At 39.4% G+C, this 13,125-nt stretch overlaps 1 protein-coding gene across 1 annotated transcript; it reads right to left on the bottom strand.

Moving 5' to 3' along the window:
• Positions 1-6,196: 6,196 nt before the first annotated feature.
• Positions 6,197-10,007, bottom strand: LOC148026049 (UDP-galactose/UDP-glucose transporter 2-like). The gene is made up of 7 exons (XM_087693289.1): positions 9,350-10,007; positions 9,077-9,105; positions 8,756-8,957; positions 8,382-8,624; positions 8,172-8,273; positions 7,914-8,021; positions 6,197-6,988 (listed from the first exon to the last, which is right to left on the bottom strand). Exons 1-7 carry the CDS (start codon positions 9,512-9,514, stop codon positions 6,683-6,685), a joined length of 1,155 nt encoding a protein of 384 aa, XP_087549415.1. The 5' UTR covers positions 9,515-10,007; the 3' UTR covers positions 6,197-6,682.
• Positions 10,008-13,125: the final 3,118 nt, after the last annotated feature.

The raw sequence follows: 13,125 nt of genomic DNA on the forward strand, positions 1-13,125 counted from the left end.
GAGCTATGCCGGATGATGGAGTTGTTTGTCTAGATAATGGAATGTACAAGATTTGGTTTGCTCGTTGTTACAAGGCGTATTAACCCAACACTTTACTGCTTGACAATGCATTAGCAACCATGGGAGTTGGATTGCCTTCTGCTATTGCAGTGTCATTGCTGCATCCGAAAAAGAAAGTTGTTGCTATGTGTGGTGATGGTGGGTTCATGATGAATTCTCAGGAAATGGAGACAGTTGTTTGCTTGCAGCTTAATCTGACAGTCATTGTACTGAACGATAATGCTTTTGGTATGATCAAGTGGAAGCAAGACCATTTAGGCTTTCCCAAGAGAGCTGGATGCCATTCACAAGGCATGTGCTTCTCTGGAAACGAACTTCCAGCCACCTTATTTTACTCAGTGGACCCCAAGGACAGAGATTTAACAAGAGAAGCTATTGTGGGGGGGTTGCTTTTCTGTATTTTTAAAAAAAAACACTGTGTGTTGATGCGGAAGAACCACATGGAGAGAGAGTGAGGAGACCCCTTTGGATAGATGAATGTGAAAGGGCAAACGCTGCTGAATAGGTTGACCACGGGGTTTCAAGTAGTTCTGTGAAGGCCTAGATAACACAATAACTTACTGAAGATTGATATGGAAAAATTTGCTGGCCAGTAAAAGCAAGACTAATCAAATGTAAACTACAGTGATTGTTGGAAGTTGTTTATTTCCTTCAGTATTGTATGTAAGCTAGCGATCCTACGTCAAGCCACCATGAGAGGTAATGACTAGCAATCAGATGGACTGCTTTTCTGGTTGCAACTCACCCTGAGTGAGCTGTAGCTTTGTATACCTTCAAGATTGGCTTAGTTGCCATTTTGAACCTTACGCACTGGATAGCAAAATTTGGAACTGCATATCCTACAAATCCCTTTCAAAGCAATGGTGTAGTAGGGTCTGGGAGTAGGAGCACCACATTGCTTGATTGTGAAAGATTAGCAAGAGAAAAGTCTTTGCAGGAGCAGAATATGTTAAGAGAGGAGTGCCATAGGTTAACAGAAAGCCCACAGTCTGTGGATTCTTCTGTGGCCAATGCTATACACAGAAGCTTAGAGCTTTGTGCAACTGCTTTAGCTCAGGTGGACAAACTATGGGAGAGGAATGCAATGCTGGAGCATACTCAGGTCTTCCCAAATAGCACTTTCAATATGTAAAACATGTCAAACCGGGCCTGGTAAAACACGCTTCCCTGCATAAGAAGCCTGACATGTAAGAAGGAGCTTCAAAGATCCATATGATCATTATAGTAGAAGGATCTACAAATGCTGCAGAATTAAATCGGGTGGCCTAAAACCAATGGACTGAATAGATTGGAATTCATCTTGTATTTTGTAAACATCTTGGCAGTAATACAATTGTTACTTAGCATCATTTTCTCATTTTGCTTATTCACATGTTTGATCTTCTATCTTGAAATTTGTCAAGGACCTCTGTGGTCGCGACTTTGCTTTCGAAAACCCTTCGACAGTGCGATTGCAGTTTACTAGCAGCAAACAGCACTCTGAATTGGGAGAAGAAGAAGGAGTGATCTGGGAGAATTTTGACCAGGTGTCTTGGTATTTTATCCCCCTTTTGGAGCCAACAAAAGCATCAGAGTGACAGTTTGGGCAGCAGAGAGGAAGCTACTATTTGATGCACGTTTTTGGTCTACAAGGGATTTATCTTCTCAAGATGTAGAAATAAATTGATAGGCTTCACCTCTATAAGTATTCTTCTACATCTTCTATTTCTTCCAACCCCTTCTCTTTCATCAATTACTCTTCCTGAATCTCCCTTCACCCCATTGTCTCTTACCCCCGTGGTAGACTTTCGACCCCAAATGCTCTGACAACACCATTGATATAAAGAAAACTTGTTAAAAGGTACATCATCCTTATGTCTAAGATAGAAGGTGTTCTTGGTTGGACTTAGTTCTAAAAACCATGTGTAGCTAGGTATGCATCTGTTTTCTCATACCAAGCATGAGGTGCTTGCTTTACATACGTTGCATTCTTCAATTTGCATAAGTTTTTTTCCTAGTCTTTTTGAACAAAACTGCAAGACTAAAATACATATAAATCCTCTTAAAAATCACCATTCCAAAATGCTCTTTAATGCCCAACTAATATACATCATTATGAGCATCTAATGCACAAATGCAATGTAATATCATCACATCACACGTTGGAGCAAAGGTCTCATCAAACTTAAAGCCCTTCTACTAATCATAAATCTTTGCCACAAGTCTACACTTATAATGATCAACACTACCATTTGAATTACTATTAATAGCCTTTTTGGCTTGGGTAAGTTACTCATGAATATATGTGTGCATCACGTGAGTTCAAAATAAGGTATTTTAAAAATACTATTTTTATACATTTTTTACATACCGAAGGGTGTAATATAAAGGGGTTATTTATAGATTGAATAGAAAAGGGTTACCTTTTATTTAGGAGAAATTCACAAATAAGGATTTTTATAAATAGGCCTTGAATGCACGTGATGTAGAAGATATACATATAGTAACTTCCCCGAGCTTTTTGGTAAGAGGCATATCATGCACAAGAACTATATGCCATTATTGACAATAGCATTATAGTTAGATTACATTAAGCAATCATCTAAATTTTTGAATTTTCAACATCTTCAAAAGGAATAGGCATGTTCTCATCAACATACTTGAAACAACTAATTCATAATACTCTAATGGATAGGATACAGTATGAGAGCCTAAACAAGTATGACCAAATAAAGGTACAACCAATTTACCATCACATAACTTTTGCATCAGCCAATTTGGTAGAGCCCTAAACCCTTCAAGTTCTAATCTCTCACCAACAAGCATATCATGTACATGTGTGAAAAGGGTGAGCAAAGTGTCATGTACATGAAAGTAAATACTACATAGCATACTCCACAAGGACGAATATAACAAACTAACCAAAATACACCTAGTTTGTGGTGATGTAACATGTAACCTTTGCCTCACTTTCGAAACTATACCTAATCAAGATACATCTCATGGCCTTATTATCTTTTTTTTTTGTGATGTTTCACATGTTCTAATGCATAAGCGATGAGGACACCAAAATACATAAGTGAGTAATGATTGGAGTTTTTCCACATGAAGCCTCAATAGAGCAACAAATTGCAATGCTTTACTAAGACACCTATTTAGTACATATGCAATCTCCAGCAAGAAACGTTGTGACAAAACTTAAATTTTGATTATCCATCATACCATCTCCATGAGAGATTTATTCTTTCTCTTAACTACACTACTTTATTGAGGTGTATACAACACTACATAGTGGCATTTTATCGAGTGTTCAACTTGAAACAAATTAAACTCTTTAAACATAGACTCCCCCCAAATCAAAATGGAGTGTCCACTTTAGATGTTGGCAAATTTTCAACCATCTATACAAATTACTTGAAGCATAAGAATACTTCACATGTAGCTTTCAAATTATATACCCATGTATGCTTAGAATGATCATAGATAAAAGTTATGAAGTGTAGGTATTTGCCAAAAGATAGTGTTTACATTGCAAACATTATTGTATACAAGTTACAATTTGCAAACAACTCTCAATAAACCCTCTTTCAAACAAAAAGCATGCTGCATCTTACTCGATATGAAGCCCTCACAAATATGTTTTACAGATACCCCTCAAGAGTAGGCTATGAAGCAACTTATATTTTATAGATACCTCTCAAGACTAGGCTATGAAGATATTATGTGGTATTTCTACAAGCAGAGAAAATTTCCAAAATGCAAATAATCCAAATGTGCATGTATAGCCTTGTGCTAGAAGCTTAGTAGGGTTAGGTCCAATTGATGGCTTTTGGTGGAATATTGCAATGCATGTTACTCTCTATCACAGGGGATTCACTAGTAGTAATAAGGAGACGTCACCTGCATGCAAGAAATATATGAAAATACCTCTTATCTACCCCCTATTTATGGGACCTTACCTTATAAAATGTACATTCCTTCCCTTAAATAAGCCCCCTCCCTTACACTCATGTGGTACCATACGGTAAACCCTAGTGGACCCCTCGGGCTCTCTATAGGCTTCATGGGCCTTGACCATGTATGTGGAGCACCAAGCCTTGTTGTCCTTACACCTGCTCCACTTTTTGTAGCAATGTTTGAGCCAACCCTAATGTGAGGAGGTTAACTATATGTATGAGACGAATGCTCATGATGTGTTGGGGAATCACAAGGTCAAAGATGATAGCAATGCTAACTATAAGTTGTGATGCTACAAACACCTCATTTGGAGGTTCCTCATCATCCTCCATCTTCGGTAGATAGACTAGAGTGCATGTATTGTGTTTTCTCTTGTTTTTTGTAACTCATCAACTTGTTCTAGTTTATGTGTCACTATAGAAACTCAAGGTCAAGATATTTCATGCCCAAAAGAAATTATACTTTAAAAACTCCATAACAGTACTTTCGAAATGTGTTTTTTGAAAACAAATTAAGTAATGGAAACTTTCAAGAACTTGGTTTTCTATTCAAATATCAATATAAGACTGGTTTAAGTGCATGAAAAATGAATTGTTGAGAACATGTGCCTAGATAGTAATGTGTCAATCGAAACATATTATTAAATTGCCGACAAAGGATCATTTGAGCAAGTACATAAATATTTCCCCTTTTATATGTTTTTTGTTGGGCCAAAAAGGAAGACATAGTGCATGGTTTTAGGATTGTAGAGATGTAGAGGCTATGTGGAAGAAGAGTTGTGGTTAGCCTTGTTGGAAACAATCCTTGTGGTAAGACAAGGAAAATTTTGGTGATGAATTAGGCTTGTATGTATGGAATGTAGTGGTGGTGTTAAGAGGGCCTTCTCACATAGATTGTGCCCTCCTTTAATGCTTTATTTTTTGTAGCTACACATACTAAAGTACACCCTTTTTTTTTTAAGTTATTCCTCTTTTTGCATCATTAAAGCTCCTTTTAACGATAAACTGGCAAATGCTACTTTGGGCTAACGCCTTCTATAAGGAGACTTTAGGATTTAAAGAAAGCCATTGTTTAAGGGAGGAGATGACATGGTAAGTCATGTTTTTTAGGATTTTGGGGATATCTTTCATGAGTGTGTTGGATGGTGTAAATAAATGTGGTAGCAAACATGATTAAAAAGGGGATGGTTTTTGGTGGTTTTCACTAAAACACATGTTGAACATATTTGAGCGTGAGTAATTTTGTTATGAAGTGGTAGCCCAACAAGAAGTTTCAAGTTCAAAACCTCTCATCCTTCACAATGATATACTTTACGTGAATAAGGTTGGATCTCTCAACCATCAATCAATCAATCTCAAATTTAAGGCATGAAAAAGTTGTTTTAAAAATGTCAAATGCCTTTTTGTGAGGGCATTGCCCTAGAGTTGTGAGAATGCATGTGTTGGGGTAAAGGTGCCAATAAAGCAATGCCCCCCAAAAGGAAAACACAGTCCACCCCAATTGAGTAACAATTTTGCACCAAAAAAAAAAAAAACTTTTTAAGCTACTTAATATTATAATATACTTTTTTAAAGCACAAACATGCTCAATATTAGTCAAACACTTGAGCCATGTAAAGTTTTTTATATTTTGGATTTTGTAAAACCTTTAAGCAATGCATCTATTGGCCCCTCACTGTCACTCTTTTATGAACCCTTCATTTATAACTAGAGCTACTTGATAAAAATGTTAAAAATATCAAAATACCCCAATGTTTTTTCTTTGAGCTATAAATAATTTGACTTTTAAGAAATATTTAAGGGACTCCTTAAGTTATAATGGAAGATTGTTAAATGACACTCTATGGGCCCCTTTACCCTAAATTGAGCTTTGGTTTTACATTGCCCTAGAGTGGCACACAAAGATGTGTGGGCAAATTGAGCTTCAGTGTGAATCTCCCTCCACAATCTTTGGGCATAATGCTTACTATCAACTTTAGCGAATGGTTAATCAGGCTACGAAATCTCCCAAAAAAAAAAAAAACCCACTTTTGGTACCACATATTAAAACCTTTAACTCAAAATATCAGAGGGATTTTTTAATCGAATTACATGAATTTGCCATTGAACTAAGAATTTTGTAAATCTCAAGGTTTGAAGCCTTTTCTTCTTAAAAATTTGAAGGCATTTATGAATTTTTTACAAATCCCTTGAATGCTCGGTTTCTAGTGAACACTGCAGACAGGCAAAAATTTTTCTCTTTTGGGCAAGAAAGGAGAGGCACATAGGCGGTGTCGATGTTGATTGCCTTTTTATGAGTCAGGATACACTTTATGGGCAAAGACTCGGTAGTTGCCTTTTCTTTATGAGTCAGGAATCAGGGAGAACAACACTCTTATGGGCAGTTAGCAGGGATGGTGGTGCCAAAGGAACTCTCATGTATGTACAGCAACTCTAGGTGGTGCAAAAACATTATAGTTACAACAGTAATTGGTGCCCACACACATTTTATTCTGCACCATAGCTGATCTACTACCTTCCATGTGGCATTTTGGTGGTCTGTGGCATCACTCGGTAGGCCTACAAAAACAATCAGAAGACCACCACTCAATCCAAAACTGGAAACCCTCTCTTTCCTGTTTAGAGAGTGCAAAAGGGCAATTCTGTTTGCTGGAGTAAATTCAGATTCTTGTTGTGTTGTGGATGGATCACTCTGCACAATCGGTTCCGATTGGAGATGTCTTGCTTATGATCTGGTTATTGTTGGTATCATGATTATCTTCCTCCTCTTTGTTGGAGGAAATGATGGAAGAGGGGGCCTTTCCCTCAGAGGATGTGTACAAGGGAAGGTACTGGTGCTGTGGAGGCTTCATGCTGGCAAATGGGTCTGGCATCATCTTGAGTATGATGCCCATGACAATCAACAGCAGGCCAGTGAGATGCTGGTCCGAGAACGGCTTTGTGAACAACAGATATGAAAGCAGCAGTGTCATTGCCTTCCTTGCTGTGGTCACCTGTTTAACCACACATCACAGCCAATTCCCCTTAAGTCTCAGGAAAAAAGGTAAACCAATGTTACCAAACAGATAACAAGAGCATGCTGGGGGGTAGCAGGCATGCATGACCAGAAAGGAGGGGCACTTCTTCATTTGCGGTGACAGTAAACCTACAGTGGCTTTGGTGGGTTTGATTGCATATTTCCTTCAGTTTGGCCTAATATTGAAGAGAACTATCATCACACATGTCAGTATCATTGCTGTAAACTCCTTACATGCATGCAACCTAGAAAACAGAAACGAAGCAACAATATCCTAACTTCATTAGATGCCATGATGACTAAATTCAGGCACATGTGCAGGGGAGTCCTGAGACAGAGCAATGATCTAATCAATGAACATTCCGATTGGTGAGTTCAAATTGGCTAGAGGACATAACCGTATAACTGTGTAAGAACAGTGGGACCATTGACCCATGTCTCACTGACACTGTATATCTGTTGCAGAACAGAGGCACAATGAGCATGTATAGTTAGTGGAAAGGTTTCTTTGCAATGTCCCGCCACGATAGACAGCCCATGGATCCATTAAGTACAGACCATGATACATGTTTGAGCTAAAAAAGTAATATGCTCAGGGGATTTCACTATTGTGCCCTCTGTCAAGACCTAGCCTCAAACTGTGGTTTAGCTGGCAAACCACCCACCTCAGTCACCCAATGGGTGGGGCAAGAAGTGTGTTCTAAAAGATTTTGCCTTCTGTTAAATTCCCCACACATGGGACTTGACCATGCACTGCTTTGCCAACCAGAATGTGGCATCCCCTCCATCTGGAGGTCTGTGAGCATAGATGATGATAATGATGTCATAACCAATGCAGGAAGAGATTATGCATAAACTTAGCCTGCCATTAATTATGATTACTAGAAAATAAATCTCATTACCATTGCTGTTGTTGCAGCTCCAAAAATTGCTATAAGAGAGAGAACTGATAGTTGGCCTATAAAAGTAGCCATGGCTTCAAATACAAGCACAAGATATACATAGAGGTTCTGAAAAGTAACAGGTTGAGAGCGATATCAGAAGACCAAAATAGCTGCAAAGATACGAAATTATGGCATAGGGAAAGTCAGAGTTATACTTCTCAATGTCGGCATTGAACCTCATTGGCTACTACAAAGTGATATAGATGCTTAACCCACCTTAGAACATGCAGCCCATGCTTTGAAAACCTCCCCAGTTAGGACCATTGGTGGGATAAGGAAAGGGATCCCGACAGCTGTAGAACAAAACAGCATCTCCATCTGAAACAAACAAAATATAGCATTTCAGCTCTTAATAGAGTGCACCCATGGTGAAGCACAAAGAGCCTCAGCTGTCCTGGTAAACGTCTAAAAGACTAATATTAGTACCTGGGAAGTTGCAGGGTTCATAGTGAATATGGCTTCCTGGAGATTGCCCAAGAAAGCATCTAGAACCAGAGCTGTTGACACCATGGCAACCCCAATCACACTAAAGTTAGGTGATGCTTGGGCATCTGCAAGGGTGAAGACAATCAAGCCCATCACAAGCAGGATTGCTGCTATATATTCATACAGCTTGTACTTCCTCCTGAGGCCAGGAATGAATGCCCCCATAATCATTACTGGCAGAACCTGCTCAAGGCAAATTTTAAAAACTTGCTCTGTTACGTGAGTAGATAAACACACCGAATCGATTTGGCCATTATTTCTAGAACCATGATGCAACCATATGAATGCAAAGGATGCAATGATAAGGTACTTGCCTTGGTTGATTTGAACATGATTTGAGCAGGATAGTTAAGGAACATCAAGGACCCCTTTGTGAGCCCATGAGACCCCATTAAGACAGCTGACAACTTCACATATGTGTTCCATGGATTGACCATGTGCTTGGGCCCAAAGCCTTGCCAGCTGATAAGAGCCAAATACACGAAGCTCTGGACGAAGGTGAAGTACCAGCCATAGCTGAGAAAATTCAGACCAATCTCCATTATGGACCATACTAAAATTAAAATAATCAAAGGCATGGTTCTGCTGCTGAAATAACAATATAAAGCTGATAGGATTAGATATGGAATGCTGACCTGAAGTTCAATCTGTTATAAACATACTCCTGCATCCAAAATCCACGAGGCAAGGGGAGGTATGAAGGTAGTTAGTGATTGAAGACCTAACCCAAGTATTAATAACGACAAATACTCAAGCAATAACTCTCCAAAATCTATTTGGGTATATGTAAGCTGCTGTATAAGCTAATTTGACAATAGTTTCTTTGGACTGAACACCGATGTGAGATGTTTAATGAGCAGGGAAATGGATTACAGAGAGTATTTAATAAATGGAAACGGGAAGTATACCTCACAGACTCCATTGACCATGTACCCAAAGAAGAAGCCCCCTGCACATATAAGGAGTTGCACCCACTTGGGCTTTCCACTGAGGGAAACACCCAGGAGGGTGTGATCAGACATCACCACAACATCAGTCTTTCTCAATTCTTTCAAGTGCTCCCCTTTGGCCATTTTTTGTCAATGCAGAGGGAAAGGATGAAGCAGAGGCTTGATATCTCTCCAATCGTTAAAATTCTGCAATTGTCTGTGACTAGAGAAGAGGAAGACGAGAAGTATTGTTCACTCGATGAAAACAATATATTAGCCGGGAAGCACTGTAGAAGGATTGAGGGTGAGCAAGATTAATTTCTCAAGCTTTTAGTAAGGCTATTACAACGATGGAGGGGAGGGCAAGAGGGCAGTCAGAAAGCCATGGGGTTGTTCGGACTCGATGATTGCGAGATTGTATGCCGGATGTGATCAATGGCATTGAGAGAGAGATAGAGAGAGAGCGAGAGAGGGAGAGGCCTAAGCTTAGTTAGTCCAGAGAGGAAGAGGCGGTGTTGGTTTTGTAACAAATGTCAGTTGCTCCTTTAACTGACCCATCTCTCCCTCTCACACACACACACACCCCCACAAAAGAGTTCGCTTTGCGTATGAGCCTTTTGAATTGCCAATTTACAGGCATTTTTCCGAGGGATCCTTTTTAAAGTGTAACTTTGGTCTTCTCTGCGGATACAATTTGGCAAGAAAATTCCGGATTGCGAAAGGGTGGGAGACCCTTTTGCTCGTTGCTGTCACCTCCAGAGGATTTGGAGGAGCCACGAGAGCAAATTAGGTTGACATGTTTGGGCTTCGTTTTATGGAGAGAGAGAGAGAGAGAGAGAGAGAGAGAGAGGATGTGCCTCGGGCTAGAGTGTGTGTGCGAGCGTGACCAAATGGGCATAGCTCATTTGATTAAATTGAACACGTGGTAACCGCAAGGCTTGGGTTCAACTCTTACTTTCTACACACTCTTTTAATATATATAAAATGAGTGACTTACCACTAGGGGTGCCACTTGATTGCAAAAGAGACAAGGGGAGAGAGAGAGAGAGAGAGAGAGAGAGAGAGTGTGTGTGTGTGTGTGTGATCAGTTTTAACATGGTAGGGTGAGAGAGAGAGAGAGAGAGAGAGAGAGTGTGTGTGTGTGTGTGTGTGTGATTAGTTTTAACATGGTAGGGTGAGAGAGAGAGAGAGAGAGAGTGTGTGTGTGTGTGTGTGTGAGCGAGTGAGATTACTTTTAACATGGTAGGGTAATAGGGCCAACAAAGTGTCACGAAAAATGGTGGTCCTCAATCACAGTGGTATCAAGCAACAAAAATTTCATTACATGTTAGCATGTCCTTGAACAAAAAAAGGCAAAGCAATAGAAAAACAACAAAGCACATTCACAAATCAAAAAGTTTTAAATAGAGGGCCATTAGATTGCCAAATTTGAACCCACATCTACTATACCAACACTTGACACATTAGCAAAAAAGAGAGAAACTTTAGGTTCTTAAGTGTCAAACTTTCGACTCGTGTAGGATTTCTTTTTGGGGGGCATCGCTCTATTAGCCCCCATACCTTAAGAACAATCCAAATATAATTTTACAAGCATGTTCCATAAATCCAAAACTTGAACCCTATGGACTCAAACTTGAAAATTTGCACACACACACACACACACACACACACACACACACACACACACACACAGAGGGGGGGAATGGCGAGTTTCATTGGTTGTATGACTTGAGGCATGTGAGCCATCTCATGGATCAAACAAAATGAGAGAAAGAGAGAGGAAAACTAGTGATGCTCTAGTCCTTGTCATCAAGTTATTGGTATCACATCCATAATAAAGGGAAATGCACCCATTTCACCTACCACAACAAACACTGAAGCAACAGATGGAGAACCACTCACCTAGATCAAGTATGTGTACTGCAAGATGGATGATGGTTGGACCCCAAACCTAGACAAGGATTAGTCTCCAATTTCCAATACTCCAATCACTCTTCACTCCTCTTTAGCTAAAAATCAAGTGTGAAGGGCCTGCAAGGAATGGACCACCACTATTATATTAAATTTTTGGAGGAGACAGTCTGCTACAAAGCCAACAATTGAATGCAATTCGAGACTTTGTCTCAAGAAACCAAGCCCAAAAATAAATGGATGCCATGCATTGAAGTAGTAGTTTCTTATTCAAATAGATATGGGAGAAATAATGCTACGAGGAGGATAAATAAGTCTCGATGTTACTCATTTTGATTTGATTATACTTCAAGTTTTACAAAGTGTTAAAGGTTACTTGTGAATACAAGAATAATTGTCGGTTAACTCTACAAGGAAAGGATTTGAGGGAAAATTGGGAAATCAAGGGGAGGGGTCTACTCAATTCTGTTTTAAGGCCCTTAAACAAAAGCATAAGAGAGATATCGCTATTGAGGATACAAGGCCTTTGATCTTGTTTCTCTACCATTATGGGTTCCCCCCATATCCTTAGCATTGAGGATGAGAGCAAGGCCATGGAACTCCTAAGCTATGTGAAAAACAAGATCCCTACAAAGGTAGCACTCATTATGGACAGGTTATTTATAAGTGAGGAGCTGCACTTTGCAATCAAGGGGTGAAGGGAAAGTGATCAGAACCATTGGGTTCATCAACTTCTATCAACAAATGCTCTGAGAGACCTATGTGGAGGACCTTCTTAGACTACCCGATCAAATTAGAGCATGAGGAAAAGTTTCAAAATTTGTATCAGTGGCTCATCAAAGCTATTCCTAAGTCAAAAACAAGCACTAAGCCATGAGCGACTGGAGGACCTTGGCACTTAAGATCAAGCATTTACTTCCTAAGATCCTACATCCTCAACAATACTGATTCTTTCATGTCCAAAAATTATGGATTGTCATACTAGATTTACTCACTCATATCAACTTTGTAGTGGTGAGTGGCAAAGAGGTTTGTCCTATTAATCTATGGATTTCAGAAAACCTATGACAAGTGATGCAAGCGTTAGGCTTTGGTCTCTAATTCAAATAGTAGAGGCCTTATTCAAGAATGCTTCAACTAAAGTAAGCATCCTATCTAAATTCTTCAACATAAATGAATCTATATCATGGGTTATGGTCCTTTTTTGTCTAGGCAACAATGATTCCAACATAGTGGAAGCCAAGCCAAAAAAATGTCCAAAAGCTCCATCAAAATGGAAATTCTATATTTTCTTTAGTGAATACCCCTTTATGTGTTGTGAACTTGGGCTTCAAGGTTGTACAAAAGAGAGAAGTGATTTGGTGTCATAGGTGCCCAATAGGCATAGGCCCTTACCTTAGCCTAGAGATTTATTTGGTTGATGCACAAAATCAAGAGGAAGATGTCAAGCTAGAAAGGGCACACATGGGGAGTAGCAAGGAGGCTAACTATGGTAAAAGCCATTGTGTCTTCTTATTTGGCCTTTATTGGAGCCATCTTTCCATTGCAAAAGCATAGTACATCCAAATAGAAGCCTTGTGTAGAACCTACTTATGGTCCTACTAGGAAGATAGAAGCCATGTTCTAATGCCATTAGAGTAACTACTGAAAAAGAGCTATGAGAACTAGGATCAGAAACAATACAAGATAAGACCTAAAGTCTCTTATTTAATCTACAAAAGAGAAGTAATGATGGAAAACACTTATGTGCACTGAATCTTAGAGGTGGTTAAGGCCTTAGTATTGAGTTGGAGGGAAATCATGAGGGAAGCTACATGCAGGGCAACAACAAAGGGGACTTATCA

The sequence above is a fragment of the Lygodium microphyllum genome, chromosome 14 (genome assembly GCF_053477565.2).
Source record: "Lygodium microphyllum isolate KBCC chromosome 14, Lygodium_microphyllum_v1.1.10, whole genome shotgun sequence".
Lineage (NCBI taxonomy): Eukaryota > Viridiplantae > Streptophyta > Polypodiopsida > Schizaeales > Lygodiaceae > Lygodium > Lygodium microphyllum.

Excerpts from the sequence above, each read along its gene's own strand:
- LOC148026049 (XM_087693289.1), bottom strand. The coding sequence starts at position 9,514 with ATGGCCAAAGGGGAGCACTTGAAAGAATTGAGAAAGACTGATGTTGTG. Across the intron at positions 8,958-9,076 it reads TATAACAGATTGAACTTCAG|CTATGGCTGGTACTTCACCT; the intron begins GTCAGCATTCCA and ends GAATTTTCTCAG. Across the intron at positions 8,625-8,755 it reads TCATGTTCAAATCAACCAAG|GTTCTGCCAGTAATGATTAT; the intron begins GCAAGTACCTTA and ends TGCCTTGAGCAG.